General features: G+C 37.9%; 1 protein-coding gene across 1 annotated transcript in view; it reads left to right on the plus strand.

Annotated features, from left to right (window-relative positions):
* pcdh15b (protocadherin-related 15b) overlaps nt 1-12,933 on the plus strand; it is a 288,259-nt gene that overhangs the window by 120,621 nt on the left and 154,705 nt on the right. Inside the window, exons 12-13 of the mRNA XM_077206152.1 lie at nt 1,126-1,332; nt 7,459-7,593. Of these exons, the coding sequence (XP_077062267.1) occupies nt 1,126-1,332; nt 7,459-7,593 (342 nt within the window). The remainder of the gene's footprint in view (nt 1-1,125; nt 1,333-7,458; nt 7,594-12,933) is intronic.

Consider the following 12,933-nt stretch of genomic DNA (forward strand, 5'->3'; position numbering starts at 1 on the left):
GGCAAGTCTGTAGATAGTGTTAAGCCCTCGTATGCCCATAGAGGCTTATCACTAGGGATGGGAATCGAGAACCGGTTCTTCTTCAGAACCGGTGCCAAACGAACCGATTCCTTGGAACCGTTAGCATGCTTGCTTAACGATTCCTCTTATCGGTTCCGCTCGTTGCAAATGTGTCATGACGTCACACACGCGCTACGTTGTTTTGGTTATATTTCACGCAAAAAGACGACAATACGGTCACTTGCAACACTTGTAAAATTTCAATTTCAAAGGGAACTACCTCCAATATGCAGAAACATTTGGCTACACAGCATGCAATTCATTTGACGCGAGTGTGAGTAATTAAAAATGCTCCAACTACTTTAAAAGTCTACATCTGGGCACATTTCGGCTTTTATGAACAACCTGATTTGAAAATCATCCACCCTCCCTAATGTTATCTCATTTAGGTATCCGCACCCGATGGTCACATTACAAGTATTCTGTGTTGTTACGCGTGATTATAAATGGATGATCGTCTTCAACAATGGACTCGTTGACGGATGCGCGCGTATCAGGGTAACATTATACACTGATGAATGAGCGCTGCTTTTAAATGAACATTTCTTTAAAAACAAAATTGATTTGACAGAATTTCACACACACACACACACACACAAACGCGTGCGCACGCACACATCACTTTTGAAGTAAAATTGAAAATTGGATGCAGTGCATCGTAATGCATCGAGATATCGAATTGAACTGAATCGATGACATGATAATCGTAATCGAACCGAACCATGAGACCAGTGTAGGTTCAAACTAATACTAATACTAAACTAATCTAATACTCTGTGCTGTGTATTCCGATCAGATATTAAAGCGAGTTAATACAAACAAACACATTAGTACTTATTCCCTCACCCAATGAGAATCGATAAGAGAATCGATAAGGAATCGAATCGATAAGCAATATCGATAATGGAATCGGAATCGTTAAATTCTTATAAATTCCCATCCCTACTTATCACATTGCAATTCTTATATATGCTGCATGCAGTAATCCAAAAAAGCAGTGGTTTCACACCACAGTATTCCATCTTAAGGTCAGGATCTCTCAACTCATGGCATTCTTTTCTCTAGGCGGAGCAGGATAATGGACACCCTCTCCCAGCGTTTGCCAATCTCCACATTGAGGTGCTTGATGAGAACAATCAGGCGCCGTACTTCCAGGTGGCCACTTATCATGGATTCATCTCAGAATCTGCTCCGCTGGGCACAACTATCTCGAGCAGTGCCAATCTCTCCACCCCTCTCGCCATTATTGCCCTGGATAACGACATCGAGGAGGTGAGGACTCGCTCTTTTTCTGTGCTTGTGCTCAGACGACAATCATTTTCACATGTCCTGAGGGATGTGTGTGTATAGAAATGTTCCTCTGATGTTAAACAAAGCTCCTGCTCTATAGAGCATTAAGAAAAGCAAATTAAAATTGAAAACAGCATCAGGGATACGGTCTCAGAGACTCGCACCTAGAGAGTTATTGAGGTGGCGCTTAGTGCGCTAATGTTCTCCCTTTTGCAATTATCTCCGCTTTATAGAAAGGCAAAGTATTTAGAACATAACGAATTCTGACAAACATCTAACTTAAAGGGACAGTTCACACAACATTAAAACAATAATTTACTCTCTCATGTCATAAAAAATCAGCTGCATGCAAAAGAAGATATTTTGAAGAATGTTCATGTTGCTCTTTTCCCTGCTTCTACTCAAGTCAAGTCACCTTTATTTATATTGCAAGTTATATACAATAAATTGCTGAAAAGCAAGCAACTTTAGAGTATTAAACATGAAAAAACAGTGTCAGTGTCACTTTTTTTTTATTAGAATTACATCTTGCAGTTTCTACTGTAAAACAGCTGTTCATTGTGTTCATGTTTATACTCGCATCTGAGAAGAAAAATAAATTAATTGGAGAAGATTTCCTCATCAAAGAAGGCGGAGCCTCAGAGCCACACCTACGTTTTACGTAATCACCATTGACTAATCATGTTTACTTTCCTGGAAAGTTTGCTTTAGCAGTCTGTTTTGAACTCCCGAAATTAACTTCAAACAAACTTCGTTTTCGCCTGATTTTGTTTGAAATGATGTCACTCCAGTTTGTTCTTAGCTTGCAGTATATCGTGAGCTTTATGGTGTATGGAAAGTAGAAGTCTTGACATTTTGTAAAATATGTTCTTCTGTGTTCCATGGAAGAAATAAAGTTTTTGAATGACATGAGGGTGAATAAACAACAACAGAATTTTCATTTATAGGTGAATTATCCCTTTAATCACATAAGTCTTATAAATGGAAAACACTCTAATGTCAAGCATATGTTTTGTCTCCCATCTAAAGCTGAATCCCAGTGATGTGCCTGTAGGTATTAATGGATTTACTGTGAGATGTGAGAAGTGAAAAAGCCCTTGTTTGCTTTCTCTCTCTTTCTCATTTTTGCTGTGCTGTCTTTTTGTATTCTTCAAATTTGCTTAATGCTCTGCATGATTACTGCCCTGTGTCTTGTTTATTCATTTTGATTTACATTTTTGAGCTGACTGGCAATCGATCTTATGTATCTCATTAATAATTTGGTAAATTTGGAGGACTGCATTCAGCTGAAAAATCTAGAGCATGAGAAGGAATTGCAAACAACATCAGTGTTAAATTTGAAATGTGTGATTTGTGTGCCACTAAATGTAAATGCAATAATAATAATAATAATATTTTTACATTTATATATATAATATTTCCAGAAAATTATTCCTATCTAGTATTGGTCAGATAGTCCTGCTCTAAACTTTTGCACAGTTAACAGGCTGGTCGGGATAAACAAACAAAAGCAATGTTTGAACGCAGTATTACACTTTTCAGAGGAATCACCCTATTAATCAATTCTGCACATTCTGATGGGATAGGGGAAAACATTCAAATATATAAACTTATTTAATGGAAATGTTTTGTTTTTCACTGTAAAACATATTCCTTTACATTTATGCTAAAAGCTCTGGTTCCCAGTTAAAAATACTTTGACAATGTTTCCAGTATTATGGTATGGCAACTTCTAATCATATATTTCATTGTATGAAACGTTGTTAATTTACCAAAACCTGCTTTTTTACCTTATAATGCACTGAGAAGCACCATGATTAAACAGGTGGTCAAAGATAAAATAAAACTTTTTCAATAAAATATCATTTTATGTGATGTGTCACACAGGGACTTCTAGGAAATTCTAACTTCTTAGTTGAATTAAATAATGTAAATGCACAGTAATATATATATATATATATATATATATATATATATATATATATATATATATATATATATATATATATATATATATATATATATATATATATATATATATATATATATATACATATAACAATGTTAAATATTTAATGCAATATGCAATATAGTATATGCAGTAAATTTCAATCTCTTTCTGGGCTTCTTTGTAACATTTGGATTAAATATGGGACGGCACAAAAACAAATTCTAGCAGGTCATTTTCAAACTTTGTATACACAGTTAGAACCACACATTATAAACTTGTTTAGATGCAAAATATTTGATGCAATAATAGATGGAAAATATTTTGCCAATCCCTGATAATCTCAGGAATTCTATTCACAAAAGTATGTAAATTTTGGTATTAAAAAGGTCAGAAATATAATACTTGCTCACAGCTAAGTGATTGTCATGAGAGTAAACAGATAAGAGGCTACACAGCCAGTTTAATTCTTTTGGCTAGACCACTTGGGGTCTTTTTTGGTCTTCCAACACCACAAGTATTGGGTGTAGCAGGGGTCAGCACCTCTGCATGGACAACATTGTTATTTTCATCAGTTGTAACCTTGTTCTGCATTGTTGGATTAGGGAATACAATATATCTGTATCTTTCTGCCACAAATTCCCAAATCTCATTGAAGAGGTACATTTTCCTCTTGTAGCTAAGTCCTTCTGGTACCAGAGTGGCAGGTTTCTCACTGTTTGACTGGCTCTGACAGTGAGGCTTGATTGATGGACACTTTCTGAAAAACTGGTAGGCACCGGTAGGAATTCCAGCCATACATGGGGACAATAGCAGCACACCACTTTGAGAAGCCTTGCACACAACATTCTCAATATGAGCAAAGCATTCCACCGTTGAATTCCTGTACTTACGCTTGAACAGGCCAAACATAGAGTCAGGAGCTAACTTTGTGTGCCAGCTACCATGAATGAAAGAGTGATCCTCTGATGCTTGCCTGTTATGACCCGCCAGATAAGGTATTGAACCAGTGCATTGTTTTTATTCTGACCTGAGCAATTGTCTGCATGTAAGTGCAAGCGGGTCTCCTTCACAGCATAGTTATCAAAAAAGTAGTCCACGAGACTGATCACACAGTTGGTACCTTTTGCCAGTGACGGTTTGTCTCATTTAGAAGAAAGATCACCATCTGTGGAAGCCCTTCTTTTGCAACGGCGAACACAGCACACTTGCGAGGCGTCTTGAAGAAGATTGGTCCTGGATACATGGGGTCATGGGGATCATGCAGCTGTTGAGCAAAGTAAAAGCTGTAATGGACCTGAAAAAGAATGTGAAAATGTTTACTCAATTTTCCAATGCACCATATTTCCTCTAAAATGAAAATCCATTCAAAAACAGATAAATGCCTCAAGTGTTTAACTCTTTCCCCGCCAGCGCTTCTAAGCTGCCAGCCACCACCAGCATATTTAATCATATTTTGTTGTATGGATATCTGAACATGCAATATATCAAAAGAAAGAACAGACCCTCTACTTTAAAAAAATAATAACAAATAAACGATTTATTCTTGTTTAATCCATTCTTTTTTATATAAACACTTGAGTGTGGGTAAGTTTCATTTAAAGCAGAACTAAGTAACTTTTTTACCTTAACCGAACAGCTTTGGAGTCATTCTAATGTTTATATTACTGATTTCGTTTTGAATGGTGGTCGTCTCGCACCCCCCTGGTGCAAAACCACCCTTGCAACTTTGGGCCGGCGGGCCACCGGCCTCAGTGTTAGGAAGTATAGTGTGATATCAGGTCTCGCGAGGTAACAAATTGCTTGACGGCACTGCACGCGTACACGCCCCCATCCAGGATACGGCTAGCTATAAGAACAACCATGGCAAAGCTGGCATATAAGAAGCAGAAAGCTAGAAAAGCATTGTCGGAGGAAAAGAGAAAAAAAAAGAGAAAAAGAGGAAATGGCAGACTGACCGAGCAAGGAGACAGACACGAGTAAACATCGGACCTGCATTTTCAGAATGGCGAAAAAAACGAAGAAAGCGCGTTCGGAAGAGTCTAGAAAAAGGTAACGATAATCTGACAGCACGAGGAACCGGACAAGAGTCCCACTCGCTCAGTCTTTCACTGTTAAAGTTGATTGCTGCGATTATCATGAGAACAGTTGTCAATATCTCACATAATTATCAGGACATAAATAAGCCTACATGTTGTAAATAGTGTAAATGAGCGCAATTTGCAAACTATTATGATAAATTGCAATAATCATGTCTAGCAACATCATAACGGACATTGTTACGAAATCAGGGCTCTCAAGTGTCACGCATTGAGCGTGACAGTCACTCATTTCGGTCTTTTGTCACGCTCTCCCACCACACATTGTATTTCTCATGCTGAAAAACTATTTGTAATATATTTAATATGCCAAAACTCTAGCCGCGCCGCTCTCACTGTGGAACCGGCAGGAATCAAGTGGGTCTCCTCTGGTGTTGTTCGTCGAGCTACACAATAGCCAATCAGAAAATAGCACTATTGTATCTGGGTAAGATTTAACGCAACAACCAATGACAAAAATGTATCTGTCGGCTGGATGTCACTCTTGCCTGTCTTCAAAACTTGAGAGCCCTGCGAAATAATGCGACGTACATGATACACTTTATTGGTGTCATCTGGAATTTAGGCTCAGGTAAGCCTAACGCGGTAGGCTACTTTATTATTATGAAGTGCAGAGGCCGTGAGTGCAGATACGCTCTGCGTGAGTGGTGTTTACGACAGTAACGTTAAATACAAGTACTCTACAGCGACTCTAGGGATCGCTGTTTGACAAAAACAGAAATCCTGCATAGTGCCGCTTTAAAATGAAACATTTTGAGAAAAAACTGAGAAAAACACTTTTTTGCACAAGACTACATACTGATCGGATTCAGAAGGATGATCAAAACATAGATGGAGTAAAATGAGTCCACCAACACCCCTAAAGCTTCACAGTACTACAACTCATCCTGGGTCGACATTTCATTCGGTAACGTTACGCAGCTTTGATTCACGTTATTTTGCTCATGCACCTGCTCACATATGCTATCGCTTGTTTCTGCTGCTTCTTATTCACACGTCTTTTGATCAGGATATTATCTACACATTTTTTTTGCACAAAATAATAAAATTTAATGTCAATAAAAATATTATTTTCTGTATTTATCATTTTATAAATGAAAATTTGAGTACTGTATCTCGAATCCCTTGGTGTGAGCTACCATTCACAGCAATAAGCACACATGATCTATTTTCATCAGTTTGACTAATTTGATGCTCTTCATCTCATTATTATATTCTGTGACTTTAGACGGGTTTTCATAGACGGGGTCACATATATTTGCACTATATTTTTCAATTAAACCTCACACGCAAATATGTGTCATGCACTTTTTAAGAGGTCTGCCACAGTATCTGCACTCAGATCACATAATGCACAGTGTGCCATGAAAAATGTATGTACTGCAAGGGCATAATGGCTGATTTAATAGTCTACATAGATTGTAGTACTGCAGGCATTCTAGGGTCCGGCAGGAATTTGAGCAGGTATAAACCAGAATCTGCACTTTTAGATAATGGTGGGAGTGAGAGAACGATGTGAAATATCAGCATTCATACAGATGGAAAATTCTTAATATGATTTCAGTAACTCTTTACATTAAATTTTTCCAAGTATCTTTGTTAAGGCAAATATTTCAATAAAACATAGTAACAAAATATTGTTAGATCAAACATGATATGTTTTTCCTCATTGCAAAAATCCAACGCTATTTTAACCAATTTTGTTAGCATGAAAGTGTTTTTTCAGCTGCTCCCTGAGACTTAAAATGCTGTTGCACTAGTATAAACTCTTTAGATATTTATGTTCCTTAATTTACTTTGATATAGCAGATATCGGTGCCTTTAACTTCACAAGTCTGTGCTTCTAGCTCTTCCACTTTCTTTCAGAAGGTTTTGAGTTGTTTATCTTTATTATGACTTGTTTTCTTGAGTTCTCCTTACATTGTGTTTCTCTAATGCACTAGGTCTATGAGTGTTTTTCCCATTCATAGCAATTTGTGTAGCCATATTCCCAGCATGCTCTATCTTCTGATGTCTCTGCCTTCTGACATGGGTGTTTACGTTGATTTATTTCCACTGCAGACGAAAGATCCTATGGTGCGCATCTCTCTGGACAACTACAACAGCATCTTTGCAGTGACGCCAAGTGGGATGGCACGCTACCTGACACTACTGAGGCCCGTGGATCATGAAGAACAGCCGAGTTATGCCTTCACGGTAAGGGCTCCGTGCCACCTTTCCTTGACAAGCCTGCTTAGCTCAGTCTCTGTCACTCGGGCTTGCAGCTTTCATGTCAAGAACTTTGACTCGATTTTTCTCTCAGGGGTTGTTTTTAAAACTGCATACTGCACTAAAGGAATTCTAATCGACTGCAATCCGTGTTGTTGTATAGATTCTCAATGCAAGTGGAAATATTTGATTATATATATATATATATATATATATATATACATATATATATAGATAGATAGATAGATAGATATATGTAAGTGGCGGCTGCTGGTCTTTCAAAGAGGGGAAGCTCTTTTTTTTAACTTAATTGTCAGGTGTGGGGATGGAGAAAGGAGCGAGGGCTTAGGTGCAGAGTTGATGGGCTTTATTTTAATAATAAAATAAAACAAAATACAAACAGTCTACAAAATTCATCTTCTGATTTTTTTAATTGTAGTTGGCAAACAACTTTTTAATGTGCATTACGCCACCAGCACAAGACTGCAAACACATAAATAGTGAGCAAACAAGGCAGGTAAGGAGGGAGGACAAGTGGCAAATGAACCAATAATCAGGTCACAAGATGGGAGACGACACAATCGACAGGAGAGCACATGGCACAAGGAAACACATGACAAGCCATGTGCTCACACCAAACATGACAAAAAACACAAGCACATGGCCAGTAAAACAAATCACAAGCAAAGTGCTCACACAAAATGAGACATGAAGAACAATGAGAACACCCATAAGCCACGTGTTCCCACAGAACATGACATGAAAGCACACAGCTAGTGTAAAACACAAGCTGTGTCCTACACAGCACCAGACAAAACATGACATGAAAGCATGCGCCCGATGTACACACGAACCGCGTGCTACACAAAATACACGTTAACAGAGCGAACATGAAACCTCACGTTCACACAACTAGACAGATCGTTATGCACGAGAACGAGCGTAAGCTCATCCTGTGCGCTCACAACAAAAACAAACACGCGGAGCATGAATGTCCGAATCCTGACACAAAACCGAAACCAAACTTGACAGATGTGCCGTGATCCAAACACCAACGCCCCATGTAACAAAGGCACCTGACATCGACGGAGGAAATGTGGGAATTAGGTTAAACTGTGAAATGTTTGATGAAAATTGGCTAGCAATTTCGTCAAGCATATACCAAGAAATAGGTTACAGCAGTTTGTCTTTCGAGTACACAAAATCCGCCATGGGACTGAGCTGACTTTTTATTGTACACGGGGCGTGACAAGATGGCGGAGAGAGCAGACGCTCTGTGAATAGCTCAGAGTAGCAAAACCATTATAATCAACGTAATGAACTTATAACTCATCAAAACCCTGATTTATCAGATGTAAAACCGTAGTGTACTTATCCTAATAATTCAGAAACGTGTAAGTAACCCTGTGCACCTCCTGGAGAACAAAATTACAGACCATAACATGGCTAGCACTAAAGCTAAATTGAAAGCTATCAATGCACACGACTACTGTGGTCCAGAAAGTATGGAAACTAATATTAAAGGTACCAAAAATACCTTAACATCGCCTTCCAAACCACCAGCACCACCAAAAAAGTAAAGACCGGACGACGTCGTGGCTGCTGGCGCTCATGCCAAAGACGCATCTAACGCTGCGATCCTGGCTGCTATCGGCACTCTTCAAAACATGATGCGGGACTTCAAAGCAGATCTAAAGCAGAACACGCTGACCATAGCCAACATCGCGAAAGTGGTAGAGTTTAACTCTGCAGAAATCAAATATTGTAAGGAACAGTCCCAGAAACTGCACGTCTAGGTGAAACAGCTCAAAGAGATGAACACAGATCTTAGGAAAAGAGCAGCAGAAGTGGAAAAAAGAGCTGCAGAGTTGGAGCGTTATAAAAGAAGATGGAACCTGCGAGTTAATGGTTTACAGGAGGAAAAAGACGAAAACACACGACGAATCATCTCTGATATCATCGGAAAGATTATGCCACACTGGAGGGATAAGATGGATTTCATCCTGGATTCGGTTCACCGACTGGGGCCGAGTAACACCAACCGTCCTCGTCAGATCATCATGCAGTTCACAGGACGCCACTTCAGGGACGAATTCTGGCGCATCACCAAACTTCACCCCGTTTGCAAGGTTCTCAACATCCGCTTCGCAGAGGACCTCACTAAAGAAGACAGATTGACATGGATGGCTGTGTGGCCGAAAGTAGAACAAGCAAGGAAGGCAGGTCTAAAGACAGTGTTCCGGGGTCCCCATGCTTTCATTAATGGTCAAAGAGTCTTGCCATAAACACAACGATCCAGGGTTTTTGAATCCCGATAACAAGTGAGTTTGAATGATAACGTGTTCTCAGGGTTTTGCTACTATTATACATTCCTAATAGGAAACTCTACTGTTGTTTAAGTAAGTTCTGTAATTCATTGTTGTTGATTGTTTGTTATTTTGTTTTTGCCTATGTTCAGTTTAAAGAGTACCATCTCTTTAATGTCTGTTAATGCAAGGGGTTTAAGAGACATGACAAGGGGAAGAAGGCTAATATCATTTTTTTGCAGGAAACACATTCTAAGGTCGATGATATTATTTTCTGGTGTAAACAATGGGGAGATGAAGCTTACTTTAGCCATGGCACTTCAAGGTCACTTCAGCAAGAGTCGCCATCCTCCTAAATAACTTCAAAGGTCATATTGTGTCCCATAAGGCAGAGGAGTTTGGTCACTGGCTGATTCTTATCATAAACATTGATGGTCTGAAATTCATCTTAGTCAATCTTTATGGCTATAACATTAGAAGAGAAAACCGAAACCTACTTGAACAAATTGGCTTACATTTAGACAATCTTAAATTAACTCACTCAACTGGTAACATCATAATTGGAGGCGATCTTATCTTAGTTCATGATGAATTTTTTGATAAATATCCTCGCAGACACTCTGCTAGTCATCCAAACACCATATTCACAAACTTTTGTGAAAAACATAATTTGGTTGATGCTTGGAGACAATTTAACCCAGGAATATCTAAATACTCCTGGTTTAGCTCAAGTCACAATTTTAAATCCAGAATTGACCACTGGTTAATTGCAAATAATTTACTGCTTTATAATATTAGCTCTGATATTTCTGCTGCTCCACTAACAGATCATAGCGTTATTTTGCTACAGATCAAACCCAGTGACAACAATGTCCACTCACTCACATATTGGAAGTTCAATTCCAGCCTGCTCAAAAATAATGACTACTGCCAAAAAATCAAATTGTTAATTAAAGAAATTGCCAATTCTAAGGAGCTAACAACTGCTACCAAAAAGTGGGAATTCCTAAAATATAAAATACGCCAATTTACCATCTCATTCAGTAAAATAATTAAAAAAGATATTGAAAAACAAGAAGTAGACATTATTAATCAGTTAATTTTTTATTGCAGTAGGCCAAACTCAACTGAAGACGATAGACAGAAGATATTAAATCTCCAACCTAAACTGGACGAAATTACAGTCGTAAGGCCCTAGGAGCCTTCATTAGATCAAGGGCTAAGTGGATTGAGGAGGGGGAAAAAAATTCAGCGTATTTCTGTGGTCTGGAAAAAAGAAGACAGGAAAAAAATAGCATCAGATCCTTGATGGTTGATAATAATAAAATAACAGATGAAAGATTGATCTCTTCAGAAATCTGGAAATTTTATAGCCAGCTTTATAGCTCTAAATTTTCTAATGTGGTCTGTAAATTTTTTTTTCAGGAAATAGCAAAACATATTCCCAGAGTAGAGGATGACTTCAAAGAAACATGTGATAATCAAATAACAATTACAGAACTTGACACAGTAATTGGTCGGCTCTCTCTTAACAAAGCCCCCGGTTCCGATGGTCTCACAGGTGACTTTTACAGACATTTTTATGTAGATTTAAGAGACCTACTGCTACAAGTTTTTGCTGAAATTTTTAAACATTTGTGCTTCCACCAACAATGAGACATGGGGTTATTATCTCAATTCCAAAACCTGGGAAAGATCCCAGATTTATAGATAACAGAAGACCCATTACACTTAGAAATTCAGATTACAAACTTCTAACTTACATTTTCACTTTTCGTCTTCGAACGGTGATTTCTAATCTTATTGCAGACACACAGTCAGGGTTCTTAAAAGGGAGGTCAATCCATAATAATATAAGACTGGTAATGGACATAATTGAGTATAGAAGCCAAATAGAGGACAATGGTTTCCTTCTCTTTCTAGACTTCTATAAAGCATTTGACTCCGTGGAACATCCATCTATTCTTTCGGCGCTAGAACACTTTGGCTTTGGAGTCAAGTTCAGAGAGTTGGTTGGTGGATTATATTGAGATAGTAGTAGCTGTGTCCTATTACCTAGTGGTACCACCACAAGCTTCAATATTAATGTGGGTATTCCTCAAGGTTGCCCCATCTTACCATACCTGTTCATCTTAGCCACAGAAATGCTAGCAATCTATATTAAAAACTGTTATGATATTAAAAAACTTAATGTACTTGGCACAGACATAATAATCAGCCAACTAGCAGATGACACAACAATATTCTTAAAAGATAGATACCAAAATTCAACAACTATTGCCAAAATTGAAAAATTTTCCAAAGCCTCAGGCCTAACATTAAATTTAAAAAAGTGTGAATTGCTGGCAATAGAAGACATCTGTAATATTCCTATTAAATCGGAAATTAAATACCTGGGGATTCACCTATCCAAGGACCAAAAACAAAGCCAACTTCTGAATGTAGAAAATAAAATTAAAGAATGTAAGTCAAGATTACATATATGGTTACGGAGGGACCTATCAATACTAGGACGAATTTACTTAACTAAGATGGAATGTTTATCGAGATGTATTTACCCAGCCTATTCCAATGCTATTCCAAACAAATTGGTTAAATCTATCAACCAAATCAACCTAAACTTCATTTGGAGAAATAGACCACATTATATGAAGAAAAGTAATATGGTTAAAGACACAAAGAATGGAGGACTTAAAGTTATTGATTTTGACTGCCTTAATGGAACCTTAAAAATAAATTGGTTAAAATCTTGGATCAAACATAACAACTCCTTTTGGTATTTTATTCCAAATACCTTATTCAAGAAAATAGGAGGATTAGAATTTCTTCTTAGAGCGGACTTTAATGTTGACAAATTACCTATATCCTTGTCAGAGTTTCACAGACAAATACTTTTGTATTGGAAAATGTTGTACGTACATAACTTCTCACCCCACACATCTGTACTCTGGAACAACAGATATGTTCTGCACTGTAACAGATCTCTATTCTGACTGGTATGGGAGAAATATATGGTCCATAG

Source organism: Siphateles boraxobius, unplaced genomic scaffold, assembly GCF_051911475.1.
Source record: "Siphateles boraxobius isolate OS27281-9 unplaced genomic scaffold, OSU_SipBor_1 55, whole genome shotgun sequence".
Classification (NCBI taxonomy): domain Eukaryota; kingdom Metazoa; phylum Chordata; class Actinopteri; order Cypriniformes; family Leuciscidae; genus Siphateles; species Siphateles boraxobius.